Source organism: Oncorhynchus gorbuscha, linkage group LG21, assembly GCF_021184085.1.
Source record: "Oncorhynchus gorbuscha isolate QuinsamMale2020 ecotype Even-year linkage group LG21, OgorEven_v1.0, whole genome shotgun sequence".
NCBI lineage: Eukaryota > Metazoa > Chordata > Actinopteri > Salmoniformes > Salmonidae > Oncorhynchus > Oncorhynchus gorbuscha.
In genome coordinates this window covers 18,492,871-18,510,819 of record NC_060193.1, presented here as the reverse complement: position 1 = coordinate 18,510,819, position 17,949 = coordinate 18,492,871, and the positions used below count along the sequence as shown (strand labels likewise).

The following is a 17,949-nucleotide window of genomic DNA, read 5'->3' as shown; positions in this document are numbered from 1 at the left end:
TCAAGACCAGCCTCGATTTGGTCCAAACACAACGTCTTTTCAACTTACATTCAGAACCGAAAATGTACCTGATTTCAACGTCCCGAAAATAAACATTTCAACATCCGGAAATACGAATTTTAAACGTCCGGAAAATATGTATTTTCACCTTTCATTCAGAACCTAACTTTAATGTCTGGAAAATATGCATTGATTTTACTTACTGGGTCTATTTTACATTTGCTGGGGGGAACAAGAAGAGGCTGTTGATTGATGTGGCCGGGGTGGGACTCAAGTGTACCACACACACAGCTTCAGCCTGTAACCCCCCCACGATACACACACACACACACACAGCCCCCTGAGTATAAAGTACATTGATGACTGAAAGCTATGTAGTTCATACCCACTCAAACACACATGCATGGAATAGCAGAGAATAAAGAGTGAATACACTAAGCAATATATATCTCTCTATAATGCATTGCTCTGAACACACTCCATCACTTTGTTTTTGACTCGTCATTACAAGATTTATAATCAAACACACACTCTCACATTGACATAGAGCACTCTCACATTGACATAGAACACGCACACATTGACATAGAGCACTCTAACATTGACATAGAACACTCTCACATTGACATAGAGCACTCTCACATTGACATAGAGCACTCTCACATTGACATAGAGCACTCTCACATTGACATAGAACACTCTCACATTGACAGAGCACTCACACATTGAAATAGAGCACTCTCACATTGACATAGAACACTCTCACATTGACATAGAGCACTCTCACATTGACATAGAGCACTCTCACATTGATCTAGAACATGTTCACATTGACATAGAGCACTCTCACATTGACATAGAGCACTCTCACATTGACATAGAGCACTCTCACATTGATCTAGAACATGTTCACATTGACATAGAGCACTCTCACATTGACATAGAGCACTCTCACATTGACATAGAGCACTCTCACATTGACATAGAGTACTCTCACATTGACATAGAGCACTCTCACATTGACATAGAGCACTCTCACATTGACTTAAAGACTCCATTCTACTGTTCGCTTTCAGACAGTCACGCAATACGGAACATTGAATGAACATTCATTCTCATTCTCAATTACATGTGAATACCATGTACTGCTATGTCTTAAGTCTTTCTCTAGTGTGGTTCTGTGTGTGTTCTCTCTATGTGCGTACTTGTATGTGTGCGTATGTGTGTGCGTGTGCGTGTGTGTCTTGTCCTGTCTTGTCTGGGGGAGAGGAAAGACACCTTGTATGTTCATTGTGCCAGAGAATATCTCCTTGTGAGGTCACGATGTAATTTACTATCGGTAACGGGAACAGGCAGTTCAAACTCATGTTTTCTGTGTGTCCCTGATTTTGTTTCTGTGGGAGAATCATCAATGACACACTCCTATCCTGCTGAGGTGGTGGATCTAAATATACTGTTGTGTGTGTGTGTGTGTGTGTGTGTGTGTGTGTGTGTGTGTGTGTGTGTGTGTGTGTGTGTGTGTGTGTGTGTGTGTGTGTGTGTGTGTGTGTGTGTGTGTGTGTGTGTGTGTGTGTGTGTGTGTGTGTGTGTGTGTGTGTGTGTGTGTGTGTGTGACACATGCTGCCTTTAATAACAGACCATGTGTTTGGCATTATTATAGTACCCACGTTGGTGAGTCCTGGGGGGATTGAAGTGCCCAGCCATTTCTGTCCCCAGAGAGCCAGAAACCTGGTACAGAACAGAGTTGGGGGTTGATCAACCGCATTATATCCCATGTTCCACATGTACACAACATGACCAATAGTATGTGGACACCTGCTTGTCAAACATCTCATTTTTTAAATCATGGAGATTAATATGGAGTTGGTCCCTTTGCTGCTATAACAGCCTCCATTATTCTGGGATGGCTTTCCACTAAATGTTGAAACATTGCTGTGGGGATTTGCTTCCATTCAGCTGCAAGAGCATTAGTGAGGTTGGGCACTGATGTTAGGTGATTAGGACTGACTCGCAGACTGTGTTCCAAATCATCCCAAAGGTGTTCCATGGGGTTGAGGTCAGGGCTCTGTGCAGGCCAGTCAAATTCTTTCACACTGTTCTCAACAAACCATTTCTGTATGGACCTCGCTTTGTGCACAGGGGCATTGTCATGTGGAACCAGGAAAGGGCCTTCCCCAAACCGTTGCCACAAAATTGGAAGGACAGAATTGTGTATGCTGTAATGTTAAGATTTGTCCTTCAATGGAAATAAGGGGCCTAGCCCGAACCATGAAAAACAGCCCCATATCATTATTCCTCCTCAACAAAACTTTACAGTTGGCACTATGCATTGGGGCAGGTAGTGTTCTGTGAGCTTTTGTGTTCTACCACTTCGTGGCTGAACCATTTTTGCTCCTAGACGTTTCCACAACAACAGCACTTACAGTTGACCTGGGCAGCTCCAGCAGGGCAGACATTTGACCAACTGACTTGTTGGAAAGGTGGCATCCTATGACAGTGCCACATTGAAAGTCACTGACCTCTCCAGTAAGGCCATTCTACTGCCAATGTTTTTCTATGGGGATTGCATGGCTGTGTGCTTGATTTTATACACCTGTCAGCAACCGGTGTGGCAGAAATAGCCAAATCCACAAATTTGAAGGCGTGTCCACATAGTTTTGTATATATAGTGTATTGTGGAAAAATGTTAAGGCAGGGACAGTACATTGACTTATCAATATTCATTAATATTATCAGTTATTATAATTAACCATTAATATTATTGGTGTTATAAATGGTTTATAACAAGATATTTTCATATTATCCTGTATTTGTAATCAATTCTAGTCTTTTCTATTATATTATATTATCGGACAGGATATCAATTATAGATGGTATTACTGCCCTTAGATCAACACGGGATCATTTTAGACTACAGCAGGATAAATGCTTTAATAGCTGTGATGTCAGGATTGTCCAAAAATAGGCAGTCAGACGGAAAAGCTGTCCGGGTGATCAACCGGTAGTTCAGTCACGAAGCGAGCCCACCTTTAAAAAAACACACACACACAGAGGCAGAGGAACACGCCCCGGTAGTCGCGGCTAGAGTGAGTCTCTCGGTATTCGATGCCAGTTTGCTCTGTCAGGGAATTCCGGGGACGTTGTGGTGACGTCGGCGAGCGAACGGACAGAGCAGGGCGCAGGAGGGGCGTGTCGTGTCTGTGTGTGGAAGACGCAGCCAGTGGGTTGGTGTGTGAATCTGTAGCGATAGCATCATAGGTTGAGCACCGAGCCAAGAGACTTGTCCCTTTAAAACACAGTTCGACTCAGCGCAACCTAATTGCCTTATGTCGACACACAGAGAGAGAGAGAGAAGAAGAAGACGAGGACTGTAAAAAAAGATAGAAGGCAGGGAGAAAACAAACGGAATAATAAAAAAGAGTATCTCGCTTGTCGACTGAAGCTAGGATTTCAAAGCCAGACAGAGTGACATTAGTTGGGCGTCAAGTGATACAAGTTTACAAGAGCTTCGAAAGGAAGCGAGTGAGACTAAGTGAACTATGTTACATTTGTCTGAGTCGCTGGAATTCAGCTGCACTGAGAGAGAAACTTGCAGATACAGCTCCGACTACTGCCTGGATTCAGGAAACTCTGCAAATACGGACTACAGTGTTACACACTGAAATATTTTTACTAGTGAAAAAAAAGCTCGTTTGTTTTGGAAATATTCTCAAGAATTTCTACTACTCCAGACAGCAGTACGTGAATATATATGTATTACTACAGTGTTACATGGTGAATATCTTTATAGCTTGTGTGTTACAGTGTGAACGTCTTTTATTACGAGCTGGTTATATTCTGTTGCAATGCTATTCGAATGTCAAATGCAACTTTTTATCTTGCGCCGCCGTTTGTCTTATGTACACAGAGACATGTTGCCATTGGCCGTTTTACTTGAGATCTTGTAGGACGAGTTTAAAAATCAGTAAAACTTTTGTAATGTGGAAATGTCTACTTTGGGCTTTGTCGTTTTCTCTTCGGCTTGTTTGTTCATGTCGATTTACAAGAGAGCGCGTTCAGAAAGTGACATTTAGCGACGGGGTCGAGGAGCTGTTATTCAGCCTGGTAACGTTAGTGTACAACATTTAATAGTTAATAGATGAAACCGGAAGACTTGTTTGCTCACGCTGCCTTGTTATCTCTTGTCGTTTGTATCAACTATATTACATGGGGAATACGTCGCCTATTATAATTCCCATTTTAGCTCATTTGTAAAGACAAAACAGTCTACATCATGGGTTGAATGCGTAAATTGCAACAAGGCCATGGTCTATTCTCTTGATGCTTGTGCGATTGTTTTGGTGAATTTATTTTGACAGTAGAAAGAGGGAGGCACTTCAGAAACATAGCAGCATCCCACGTGTGTTTGTGGGACAGATACGAGGAATATATGGAGGGAGAATAGGGGGGGGGAGAAAGAAATTGCTTGTGTAAAGATCTCCCCCCTCCTCCGGGCCTTTGTTTGTGGGAGGGCTGACTGGGGAAGTGTTGAGTGGGGATGGGCAGACAGAGGGAGGTAGGCAAGCTGCCTTATAAAGCGAATGTATTGCCCCAAGTCAGACCTTCCTCTGGCACACAAAGAGTAGAATTGAAAGGAAGTCATTTGCATCGTCCACGGGGGGAGGGTGGTGTTTTTGGTCTGGTTTTGGTGTGTCACTCACTGTGTCTCAAAATACCCCCTTCTGTCTGGAGGAGCCGTCAGGGAAGAGAAATAGCACATAACAAGCAATTGAAACACGGTTGGAAAGTTAGCCTGTTACTGACGGTATTCATGATCATTTGACCGGATACAAAAATAGTCCTTCGTGCAAGAACTCGACTCGGTGCTATGCATTTTATGGGCCGTTATAAACCGAGCCTTGTTCCATGGACCGGCGTGTGCTGGCATGGGGTCGGTGAAACCCTTTGAACCCCACTTCCGATCAATCAAGGCGATAGACATGGAAACGAGTGGCGTGTTTCTTGTTTGGGACTCTTTGAAGTACCGAGCTGTAAAGTTAGGACAGGTTGAAAGCTGCTTACGAAAATATATTCTCCTTTTTTTTCTCCTATCATACAGCTCCAGCTTCTTGGCTGAATAGTAGCCAAGTGACTGCTTCTTGCTCTGGCTTGAATCACCCGCCCCCATGTGTCCCATCCCGTGATCTAAATGCGAGTGAATGAACAATCGCCGCCCATTCTACTACATCTATGACGAACATGTACCGTTAAAGTTGTACACACACCAAATATTTGTCTGAATATTTTTTAAAGATGCACCATGCAGAAATCGCTCTGCTATTTACAGGTTACAAAAATTATATATGAATTTGGTCGGGTTTCCCGAAAAGTTACATATTAAGGCTCAACTTGAGTCAACACTGATGAAAGGGGAATAGGTGTGTGTGTGTGTATAGGTGTTGGATAAAGATGTTTGGCCCATGGTGTTTTGAGGATGGTGTATCTTACATAATTGACAGGTGGTGTGGGTGTGAGATTGGTTGTAGAAACAGGTGTGGCTTGTGTGTGTAGGGGATGAGTGGCGGTTGTGTAGGAGGTGTTTGTGGCAAGAGTAATGTGGGTCAGTAGGCTAGTTTACATTTCTTAGTCACCTAACACTTCCTCGGTCGTTGAGGGAGGTTGTGATGAAATGGGGTCAGTGTGTCGGTGTATCGTGTGAACATCTCATGTTGTCTCAGGCCCTCTGACATTATTTTCATTGTATTGCGCCCGTGAAAAAACAAACTTTCATATTGTGTGTGTGTGTGTGTGGGTGGTTACTTGGGTCAGAGACAAGGGGAACTAACTCGATGATGTCAGACACTAAAAGCCCTGTTTTACTCTACCTGAAACGAAAGGTGTAATTTCTTCAACAAGGAAGTGGAGCACAGCATTTGTCATGCTACAAACAATAACATGAACTTCTGTCCTATCTCAAACATCTAGCAGGCCATTTTGATAACAGTCCAACATATTATCAGCCAACCTTTTCGGCTGATTACTTCCACCTATCCAATCCTTTCAAATATACAGGAGTGGATTAGAGAGCATAGGGCCTAGAGGTCCATTTAGAATAAGAGCAAGTGTATTGATAGGAGAGCAAAGCAACAGGGTGGGTGAGAGGAGGAGAAGGTGCTAGGAATTACTGGGGTAAAGCTCAGGCAGCTCTGTGTGGAATTCCACCTAGCAGTGTTGAGGCCTCTAGCTGTGACTCTATGGAGACCGACTGGCTGGTGTACCACACCGTGTGTGTTGACTCTGTCGGCCAGGTAGTTCTGTGTTTCTGTCTTTGCGTTCTACTGTTCTAGAGCCATATGTGTTCCTGTTATGAAGTTCCAGAACCGTCTCTGTGTGTGTCATGAAAGCTCCCTCGTGGGATCTGTGACTATTCTTTAGCTTCGTTATCCCTGGCAAAGTGCCACCGATGATGCAGAGGTGAAAGGGAGGTGTATAAACGTGTGTGTGTGTGTGTGTGTGTGTGTGTGTGTGTGTGTGTGTGTGTGTGTGTGTGTGTGTGTGTGTGTGTGTGTGTGTGTGTGTGTGTGTGACTAACACACCACAACACACACAGGGAAGGAATGTGCTGTTTTTTTCCTCTGTCACCCCAGTGACGACTTCACTCCAACCCCTGAGAGAGAGAGGCCAAGAATTAGTGTTTGAAAGGGAGAGGAAAGAGATGTGAGTATTAGAAACACAGAGAGCGAGCGAGAGGTGAGGACAATCGGTAAACGAACAGTCCAGTGTTCTTTGGGCTATATGGACACCCAGTTCAGTCTGCCGTAACAACAGAAATGCATCATTATCACTGCTTTATGTCTGTTCAGAGAACTAGAGCTGTGTAATTATTACCTACCAACTATGATATGAACACCGGACTGGACGGTAGCTGTACCTCATCTGGCTTTGATTCCGATGGGGAACTTTCAGTTCGAGAGGTTTGTTGACTACCGACAGTCATGTTCTCTGCTCGGTCCCGATAGGCAGGCGCACACACGCGCTCAGATAGGGGTCGAAGTGTGTCGAGGGTCAGGTTGGCCTTGATGTTGTTGTTCAGTGGAGACATTATCGCAGACCTCCAGCTCTTGGAAGGAACATAAAGGACAACCTGATTCTCAACAGACTCCCACTCCTATCTGTGTGTGTGTGTGTGTGTGTGGGGGGGTTTAGTCCAAGAGGTTTGTTGACTACCGTCAATAATGTTCTCTGCTCTGCTTTGTCCCGATTGGCGCACACACTCTCAGATGGGAGTGTGTTGAGGGTCAGATTGAAAATGAGGGGCTGATGATGAAACGTAGCTGCTCTTAGCTAACTCGGGTGCACGCATCACATTTCACTGTCTGAAATGTATGTTTTTAATTGCACGTGGTCCCTTTAAATAACCTGCCAGTACTACAGGTTGACCTTAATGTTAATGTTCTTGGGATGGAGAATGTTCAACCTGTACTAGGGAATAGAGAATGTTCAACCTGTACTAGGGAATAGAGAATGTTCAACCTGTACTAGGGAATAGAGAATGTTCAACCTGTACTAGGGAATAGAAAATGTTCAACCTGTACTAGGGAATAGAGAATGTTCAACCTGTACTGGGGAATAGAGAATGTTCAACCTGTACTGGGGAATAGAGAATGTTCAACCTGTACTGGGGAATAGAGAATGTTCAACCTGTACTGGGGAATAGAGAATGTTCAACCTGTACTGGGGAATAGAGAATGTTCAACCTGTACTAGGGAATAGAGAATGTTCAACCTGTACTGGGGAATAGAGAATGTTCAACCTGTACTGGGGAATAGAGAATGTTCAAGCTGTACTAGGGAATAGAGAATGTTCAACCTGTACTAGGGAATAGAGAATGTTCAACCAGTACTAGGGAATAGAGAATGTTCAACCTGTACTGGGGAATAGAGAATGTTCAACCTGTACTGGGGAATAGAGAATGTTCAAGCTGTACTGGGGAATAGAGAATGTTCAAGCTGTACTAGGGAATAGAGAATGTTCAAGCTGTACTAGGGAATAGAGAATGTTCAAGCTGTACTAGGGAATAGAGAATGTTCAACCTGTACTAGGGAATAGAGAATGTTCAACCTGTACTGGGGAATAGAGAATGTTCAACCTGTACTGGGGAATAGAGAATGTTCAACCTGTACTGGGGAATAGAGAATGTTCAAGCTGTACTAGGGAATAGAGAATGTTCAAGCTGTACTAGGGAATAGAGAATGTTCAACCTGTACTAGGGAATAGAGAATGTTCAAGCTGTACTAGGGAATAGAGAATGTTCAACCTGTACTAAATCAAATCAAATGTATTTATATAGCCCTTCGTACATCAGCTGATATCTCAAAGTGCTGTACAGAAACCCAGCCTAAAACCCCAAACGGCAAGCTATGCAGGTGTAGAAGCACGGTGGCTAGGAAAAACTCCCTAGAAAGGCCAAAACCTAGGAAGAAACCTAGAGAGGAACCAGGCTATGTGGGGTGGCCAGTCCTCTTCTGGCTGTGCCGGGTGGAGATTATAACAGAACGTGGCCAAGATGTTCAAATGTTCATAAATGACCAGCATGGTCAAATAATAATAAGGCAGAACAGTTGAAACTGGAGCAGCAGCACGGTCAGGAGGCCTGGGGACAGCAAGGAGTCATCATGTCAGGTAGTCCTGGGGCATGGTCCTTGGGCTCAGGTCCTCCGAGAGAGAGAAAGAAAGAGAGAAGGGGAGAATTAGAGAATGCACACTTGGATTCACACAGGCCACCGAATAGGACAGGAGAAGTACTCCAGATATAACAACTGACCCTAGCCCCCCGACACATAAACTACTGCAGCATAAATACTGGAGGCCGAGAAAGTTCAAGCTGTACAAGGGAATAGAGAATGTTCAAGCTGTACTAGGGAATAGAGAATGTTCAAGCTGTACTAGGGAATAGAAAATGTTCAAACTGTACTAGGGAATAGAAAATGTTCAAGCTGTACTAGGGAATAGAAAATGTTCAAGCTGTACTAGGGAATAGAGAATGTTCAACTTGTACTAGGGAATAGAGAATGTTCAAGCTGTACTAGGGAATAGAGAATGTTCAAGCTGTACTAGGGAATAGAGAATGTTCAACCTGTACTGGGGAATAGAGAATGTTCAACCTGTACTAGGGAATAGAGAATGTTCAAGCTGTACTAGGGAATAGAGAATGTTCAAGCTGTACTAGGGAATAGAGAATGTTCAAGCTGTACTAGGGAATAGAGAATGTTGAAGCTGTACTGGGGAATAGAGAATAGTGGCGAAAGTCAATCTCTTGAGAAAGTACTTTCTCTCTTTCTGTATATCTCTCTCTCCACCTTAATAACCGTCTGCCGCGACGCCACCGATACCACGGCAACCGTTGTCTAGGAAACAGAGTCTCAGCTCTGTTGTGGTCTGTGTGTGTTTTTGGGGGAAATAATCAGGGTGCTGACTTGTTTGTTTGTGTCTGTCTTGCTCTAGATTCTGGGAAGTGAGGCCATGGGTAGTACTGAAGAAACTGGCTGGGGGAGGGGGGACTTTGGGCTGTTCTGTCCCTTTCTGGTACCCTCATACAGGGAAAGCAGGGTGTCGTGTGTGTGACGCCGTTTCCCTGTGATGTGAGCCGCCGTGTTCGGGGAAAAGGCAGGCGGGTTGTTTTTGTTTTGAAGTGAAGGAACGAGAAAGTGAGTGAGTTTGATCGTGTTATTGCCGATAGTGAACGTGAACACACGCTTATGGTCGTTCAGATTTCGGCGGCACAAATGTCTCAACATATTTCTATATAGTCACATGTACAGTTTTCGGTCTCTCACAGACATTCGTATAGTGAGTCACTGCTTCACATGCTGACACACACTGGCACGCACATCTGTGTGTGAGTGAGTGCTCAGACGATGGCATGGGCTCTTGGTCTGACTGACTATCTCCCGCTTGGAGTCATGCTGTTTCTGGAAAACGCGAAAAGAAGAACGTCACCCCTCCTTGTGAAGTCTTGTTTTGCGAAAGAGATGTTGAGGACATCTGCTTGAGTGACTGACTGGAAATCACCTTCCCATACCCCCACACGCGCCAGTCAGCCCCCTCAAACTTTATTAGTGGACGATCAAGAAAAGGGAAAAACTGCCTTCAGCCTTGTTTATCGTCCGTTAACGTTCCAATGCCTCGGTTCCGTTTGTTTTAACATCTGCTTTAGAGCCTGTGTCTTTGGTTAAAACACGTGGATGACAGGCTGACGTCATGCCTGTCTGACATGGCTTCAAGGGTTTTAGAGGTGAAACCCTGTTAATGGTTTTGTATTGACTCAGGTTTACTCTCACTCAGACACCGCTTCTGTTCCGCAGGAAACTACTACTGATGCCCTCTGCCCTCCTCAAGGCATCCACACACACACACACGCACACACTGACAGTTGTTACAGGCACAGGTGCGATGGCAGTTAGATAAAACAGCTCTTGCTGTTTCCATCTCCTCAACCTGCGTAAACCAGCAGGCTGCCAAAATACCACACTAGACTTTCAGCCTTGTACATGTACGAGAATGTAAATATCGGACCATTTCACCACGTCTGTCAGTAAAAGTCATGTTAGAGGATCCAGAGAGGGAGAGCGGGGTGTTGGGCATGGCTTTCCTCCTGAGTACTCTGCCACTTGGACCGACTTTTCAGAAACCACACATGTTCAGCTTCACTCCAGCCAGGATGAAAATCCACGTTCTCCAACAGAATGGGGGATAGGAACATATTTCAGCCCGCTCTCTCTCGCTCCGGTTCTCTCAGCCTGCGTTGTCTACCCTTATTCTTGGGATGTGACAGTAAAAACGTGAGAGGTTGTCCGTTTTAGAAGGACAAACAGCTAGACCTAAAGAGACAGAGCAGCAGTACTATAGTTAGTGTGGAGGAAGAGTGACCTCTGTTCTCTACTAACCATAAATAGCCGCTGTAGGATGTTCTCTGTGTGTGTTTGACCATATCGGTGCTCTCCCGGTTTGTGTAGGCGGTAGTGTGTGTGGGAAATGCTTGGCTGCGTTGGTGACGAACTAGCCTGCATCACACACGCACACGCACACACACACAAACAAACACACGCTGTGGAGCCTGGCAACGGAACGGACACAGGCAGACTGTGTGTTCCCGGCGGTGTGTGTGTTTCCTTAAACTCAATCCCTTTTTGGGGCCAGGTATGTAATGGACCAGTGTGGAGAGAAACCCACAGGCCTTTCTCCTCCCTCATCTCTCGAACTCGCCAGACACGCCGGAACCTTCTTTCTCTCTCTCTCTCTCGCTTTCTTATCAAATCGATCACTTATCTCTCGGCCTGTCCGGAACTAGTGTCTGTAGGTCGCCATCTTTACGTCATCCTTTATCTCTCTCCTGCGCTCTCACTGTCTCTCTCACTCGCTGTCTCTGTGTGTGTTCGTAGTCTGTTATCTATGTTTAACTGAGCCCTTCTATGTCGCATGTCTGGCTCTGGACCAAACCACTATGAGGCTGGCAGGGGAGTTCTCTGTTTGTCTCATTACTGGAGTCAGACGGGGGTGGTGATTTGGTGGCTGACCGATTGTTTGTATTTAGCTTTGTAACAGTGGTAGTTGACTTCTAGTGGGTTATCATAGTATACTTCTATTTTTATTTTTTACAAAAATAGTTTTATTTCCATATACACTGAATATGTGCAGTGAAATGTGTTGCTTTACAGGGTCAGCCATAGTAGTACACTACTATTCAAAGCTGAGTACACCGAATGTACCAAACATTAAGAGTATATTGTCTTTCACCCTCCTCCTCCTTCCTTTTACCCTCCAGAACAGCCTCAATTCATCAGTCAACAATGTGTTGACTCCAATGTTTCCCACAGTTGTCAAGTCGGCTGGATGTCCTTTGGGTGGTGGGCCATTCTTGATACACACGGGAAACTGTTGAGAGTGAAAAACCCAGCAGCGTTGCAGTTCTTGACATAAACCGGTGCGCCTGGCACCTACTACTATACCCCGTTCAAAGGCACTGATATCTTTTGTCTTGCCCATTCACCCTCTGAATGGCAAACATACACAAGCCATGTCTCAAGGCTTAAAAATCCTTCTTTAACCTGTCTCCTCCCATTCATCGGGGTGGTAGGGTAGCCTAGTGGTCAGAGAGTTGGACTAGTAACCGCAAGGTTGCAAGTTCAAACCCCCGAGCTGTCGTTCTGCCCCTGAACAGGCAGTTAACCCACTGTTCCTAGGCCGTCATTGAAAATAAGAATTTGTTCTTAACTGACTTGCCTAGTTAAATAAAGGTAAAATAAAATTGAAGAAATCTACACTGATTTGAAGTGGATTTAATGAGTGATCATAGACTGACCAGGTGAATCCAGGTGAAGTCTGAGAGAAAGAGCAGATGTTCATAATGTTTTGTTTACTCTGTGTATATTAGAGATGTGAGTCTTGAGTAATGTTTTGTTTACTCTGTGTATATTAGAGATGTGAGTCTTGAGTAATGTTTTGTTTACTCTGTGTATATTAGAGATGTGAGTCTTGAGTAATGTTTTGGTAGTTATGGTTAGGAACGGTTAGCATGATGATGGCATGGCCCTAGCCTCTCTCTATCAGAGTGATAGCCAGGTATGTGATGCCGTAACCGTGGTGACGGAGGTGTTGACACCTCCGCTCTTTAACGTCTGTCGTCATGAGAGTTTCACTGTTACCCAGGTGACATACAGGGGCTACCGTGGGAATTCACACATTCGAACATTCGTTATGTTGCACAACATTCTTAGTTGCAATGTTAATTCTGCTGGTGAGATTCTGCGGCCTGTGTGGTAACTTCATTGTAGTTCGTAGGAATTCCCCTTTTACCCAATTGGGGAAATCGGCAACACCACAAGAGAACGCAGCATCTAAAAGTGACAATAAGCCCCACTGTAATTTTATCATGGTAAGGTGGTCTGGCGATTCCTGTGTTAACCATAAACCCCCGACCTGCCTATCTACATGTTCCACCATAACACCGGTTCACTAAGCACCGATGACGGCACCTGAGAAATTCCCTGAGACGTCACGCTGTCACTAGCAACACCCCCGGTCACCTGACCGTAAGTGGCGTCCCAGTGGGAGGGGGAAGGGGGTGAAGTGTTAAGTTTGGGGTAAGCCCTTTCCACCGACCACTGGGCGTGGCGCTGACTCACTCACCCGGGGTGGGGGGGGGGTCCCTGTGCTGTGACACCCCGGATGCAGCGTATCGTCACACACAGACGCAGCATACTGACAGATATAATCAGTTGTCTGTCTCCATATTACCTGAGAAAGCTCGTAATAGCTTCCTAATATTATCCGAAGTTTGTTTCTCACCCATCCCCAGTGTTCAGTTCCCCATGCTGCACGTTTGTTAGTTTCGTTTTCCTCTCTCCTTTTCTCTCTTCCCCTCATCGGTCTCTCTGTGCCTCTACCCTCTCCTCTTCCCCCCGTTCCCTCCCTCCCTCTTGTTGCTGCGCTACAGTTTCACGTGTGATAGTTGACTTAACGTGCCGACCTCTTCCTGTGAGAGGCTACTGTTGTTTATGTAGCAACAGCCCTTGTGCCTCTAACACAGTTATTCTCACCATTGTGTGTGTCTGTGAGCCCCCTCTCGCTTTGTGTTGTCGGTCCCCTGCTGATTCACCCTTTCCCCTCCTGCCCTCCCTGGGTTTCCACACACCCCCCCGTGTCGACTAGGGAGTCGAAGCAGGGGAGAAGAGTGGAGGGGTGATGTCTCCATGTTCTTAGTAACCGTGGGAGAGAGCGAGCCAGAGAGAGGAGGTTAGACAGTCATACTAATATCTAAAGTCCCTGTCTGTCTCCTGACTCTGACTGATAAATGCAGTGTTGGACAGGTCTGGTTTCTCAGATCCGTTGTCGTTCTGGAGAAGTCTACCGACGCTGTCTGATGTAATAATATGAGTACAGCTATTGGGTCATTCCACCTCCATACAGCACCAGAAAGAGGATTTCAACACCCACCATCTCAGATTGTTCTGAAATAGTTTCTGTATGTAGAAACCGATACGATAAGCATTCCGGAAACATTATTTCTTTATTTTTATCATTAGATTTCTGAGAAATTACGCTAATTGATTGCACCCAAGTTGGCTATTTTAATTTATTCATATAATAATCAATAAATATAGTACCTAACATCCATTTCAGACCAGAATAGTGAATAATGTCATGGAACAGCCCTATTGTCTGATACATACAGCTATTGGCTAATCGGGATTGTGTGTGAACAGATGTTGTAGCGATCTTGATATTAAATCTGACTCTTTCTTCTGATTGGTCCAGGGCTGAAGAGATCCCAGAGATGATTGGCTGTAGAAGCTGAGACTTGACGAGACAGCGGATCTTGAATTAGGTGCTATTCTGAAAGGTAACTGTGTGTGTGTTGCTTGTGTATACAGTGCATTTGGAAAGTATTCCGACCCTTTGACTTTTTCCACATTTTGTGACGTTAGACTTATTCTAAAATGGATTCAATTAAATGTTTTCCTTTTGCAAATGTATTAAAAGTTTTTAAAAAAATACCTTATTTACATAAGTATTCAGACCCTTTTATGAGACTCGAAATTGGGCTCAGGTGCGTCCTGTTTACATTGATGATCCTTGAGATGTTTCTACAACTTGATTGGAGTCCACCTGTCAAAAGAATTGTCCATAGAGCTGCGAGACTGTGTTGAGGCACAGATCTGAGTAAAGGTACCAAATCATTTCTGCAGCATTGATGGTCCCCAAGAACACCGTGGCCTCCATCATTCTTAAATGGACGAAGTTTGGAACCCCCAAAACTCTTCCTAGAGCTGGCCGCCCGGCCAAACAAAGTAATTTGGGGAGAAGGGTTTTGGTCAGGGAGTTGACCAAGAACCCGATGGTCATTCTGACAGAGCTCCAGAGTTCCTCGGTGGAGATGGGAGAACCTTCCAGAAGGACAACCATCTCTGCAGCACTCCACCAGTCAGGCCTTTATGGTAGAGGTGCAAGACGGAAGCCACACCTCAGTAAAAGGCACATGACAGCCTGCTTGGAGTTTGCCAAAAGGCACCTAAAGGACTCTGGCCATGAGAAACAAGATTCTATGGTCTGATGAAACCAAGATTGAACTCTTTGGCCTGAATGCCAAGTGTCACGTCTGGAGGAAACCTGTTACCATCCCTACGGTGAAGCATGGTGGTGGCATCATGCTGTGGGGATGTTTTTCAGCGGCAGGGACTGTGAGATTGAGGGAAAGATGAATGGAGAAAAGTATAGAGAGATCGTTGATGAAAACCTGCTCCAGAGCAAGGTTCACCTTACAACAGGACATCGACCCTAAGCATACAGCCAAGACAACGCAGGAGTGGCTTCGGGACAAGTCTCTGAATGTCCTTGAGTGGTCCAGCCAGAGCCCGGACTTGAACCCGATCGACGATGTCTGTAGAGACCTGAAAATAACTGTGCAGCAACGCTCCCCGTCCAACCAGACAGAGCTTGAGGATCTGCAGAGAAAAATAGAAGAAACTCCCCAAATACAGGTGTGCCAAGCGTCATACCCAAAAATACTTGAGGCTTTGATCACTGCCAAAAGTGCTTCAACAAAGTACTGAGTAAAGAGCCTGAGTACTTATGTAAATGTGATATTTCAGTTTTTTTTATACATTTGCAAACTTTAAAAAAACAAACATTTTTTGCTTTGTCATTATGGATTAGTGTGTGTAGATTGAGGGGGAAAAAACAATGTAATCCATATTAGAATAAGAATGTAATGCAACAAAATGTCAAAAGTCTTTTAGAATGAGCTGTGTGTGTGTGTCTTTCTATGTGTCTGTGGGAATGTGTAAACCAGTCTGAGCTGTGTGTGATCTCCTAGTCTCACTTTACATGGCATTAGTGTGTGTGTGTCTGTCTAGGGTGTCGTTATCCCACTCATACACGCGTACACACAGATGAGTAGAGGGGGAGTGTCAGCGTGGCTCGGTGTTGTCTTTATTTCCGTCTCCCTGGAAGCTAAAAACGGAGCGCCTGAAATATCTTCCCCCTAGGCTTTTGATAGCGAGGCGGAGGGAGGGAGGGATAAGGGAGGGATGAGGGGGAGGGAGGTCCCACACGCCAGCAGAGCTAATTTAGGAACCAACGCTGACTAGAGTGGAGCTTTCTGCTGACTCATCGTCACACGTGTGTGTCTGTCACGGGTGTGTGTCTGTCACGGGTGTGTGTCTGTCACGGGTGTGTGTCTGTCACGGGTGTGTGTCTGTCACGGGTGTGTGCTCGTCTCCATTTTTAACAGGAATCTCCTTCCGTCTTCTGTAACTCTGTGTTGGACAACATGGGCCTTTTCTAGCTGAGTCTTCTCTGTTTTTTAGTGGTTGTGATCCTGTGTGTCAGCATCGCTTTTTCTGGGTGATGTTACTTTTTGCATGTGTGTCACCGTGTGTGTCACCATGTGTGTCACCATGTGTGTCACCGTGTGAGTGTGTGTGTGTGTGTGTGTGTGTGTGTGTGTGTGTGTGTGTGTGTGTGTGTGTGTGTGTGTGTGTGTGTGTGTGTGTGTGTGTGTGTGTGTGTATATATATATACCAGGCTATTTTCTGTGTTCTTCAACTTTCTTTGTTTGCCTCTCTGCCACGTGTGGGAAGGTGTGTGGGCGTGAGATATAGGCAGCACAGCCCCTCCCTCCTTCCTTGAAGAGGACTTTTATTTTCCACCCATCTCTTCTTGGTCTTCTATCCTTCCTTCCTGTTCAGACCCTCTGTTGTGTCTTCCCCCTGTCCCTCTCCATCACGCCTGTTCTAATAATGGAATTAAAACCTATGGTTAGTCTGTGTGGGTTTCTACCCCCTGTAGGGATTACAGTAACCTCAGGGCTCCCCTGTCATAGGTCCACCAACTCCCCCAGAACCATCTGTGCTCAGTTAATAATCCTTCAGTCAGCTACAGCAGAGCTACCGTGGCCCCCTAGGGGACACAGTGCAGCACTACCAGAGTGTACTAGCTAACTATACCGACACGCAGACAATCTGGTTAGACTGTAATACCTAGACCTACTGTCTGTTGTGTAATAGGTGTTAAACTATTGAAGTTGACACATTTCTGCAGATAAACAGTTAGAGCTGTACAATGTCTGCTGCCTCCCTCCAACTCAACACACTGTATTTCAGTCACTGAGACGTTTGTAAGCTCTCTCCTCTCCAACTGTTCCATATCTAGACTTTCTACTTCCTCTGTCCTGTCTCCTCAGTCTCAACCCCTCCTCTCTGTCTGCAGTGAGTTCTGCTCTAGAGCTGAGCTATATAATGGAAAACCTACTGGCAATTATTGACTTGCACCTCTCTCCCCTTCTCTCCCTCCATGTTCTCTCTGTCTCCTCTCTCCCTCTTATTCTCTCCTATACCTCTGTATTTCTCTCCTCGTTCCCTTTCTAGCCTAACAGGCTGTATAGTATTGGTGTTGAAGACAGGTGTGTAGTCTTCCCTTGGTCTTTGGTGTGTGGCCTTCTCTGTGCTGCAGTGGAGGGCTTCACAGACACAGCTACTGTGGTGAGTAGAAAGTGTGCACTTGCATTTTTGGGCAATCCACAAATGCTATAGGATTATAGTTTGTTGACTGTGTGCCTGTGTGTTTGTGCATGTGTGAGAAAAAGAGGGGAGTGTATGTGAGAAATTGCATGTTAAGGAAATTCCTCCGCAGAGGGCACACGTTGTGTACATGCTGAGTGTGCATCTCTCCAGTGTGTGTGTGTGTGTGTGTGTGTGTGTGTGTGTGTGTGTGTGTGTGTGTGTGTGTGTGTGTGTGTGTGTGTGTTCCATATATTGAGCCCCGCCCTCTTCCTCCTCCAGGCTGGATGCATCACGCAGTAGAGCAGTTTGGTGGGCGTGGCACACGGGACTCCTTCCCTCTGGAAGGACTCAGCCGGGTACCATGGACTCCCGTGGGTAACCGCGCCACCTGGGCGCAACCTGCCAGGTA

The 17,949-nt window shown here is 45.3% G+C and overlaps 1 protein-coding gene across 5 annotated transcripts in view; it reads left to right on the top strand.

Moving 5' to 3' along the window:
* Nucleotides 1-17,949, top strand: part of LOC124007660 (lysine-specific demethylase 6B-like) — a 154,927-nt gene that overhangs the window by 119,964 nt on the left and 17,014 nt on the right. For 3 of the 5 annotated variants that reach the window (XM_046318333.1, XM_046318334.1, XM_046318330.1), the window contains exons 1-4: nt 3,245-3,737; nt 14,296-14,380; nt 17,406-17,519; nt 17,820-17,946. In XM_046318333.1, coding sequence (XP_046174289.1) covers nt 17,825-17,946 — 122 coding nt within the window. In that variant the 5' untranslated portion in view covers nt 3,245-3,737; nt 14,296-14,380; nt 17,406-17,519; nt 17,820-17,824. Of the gene's footprint in view, nt 1-3,244; nt 3,775-14,295; nt 14,381-17,405; nt 17,520-17,819; nt 17,947-17,949 lie in introns of those variants that run through there. The other 2 variants (XM_046318332.1, XM_046318331.1) reach the window with 2 other exon arrangements.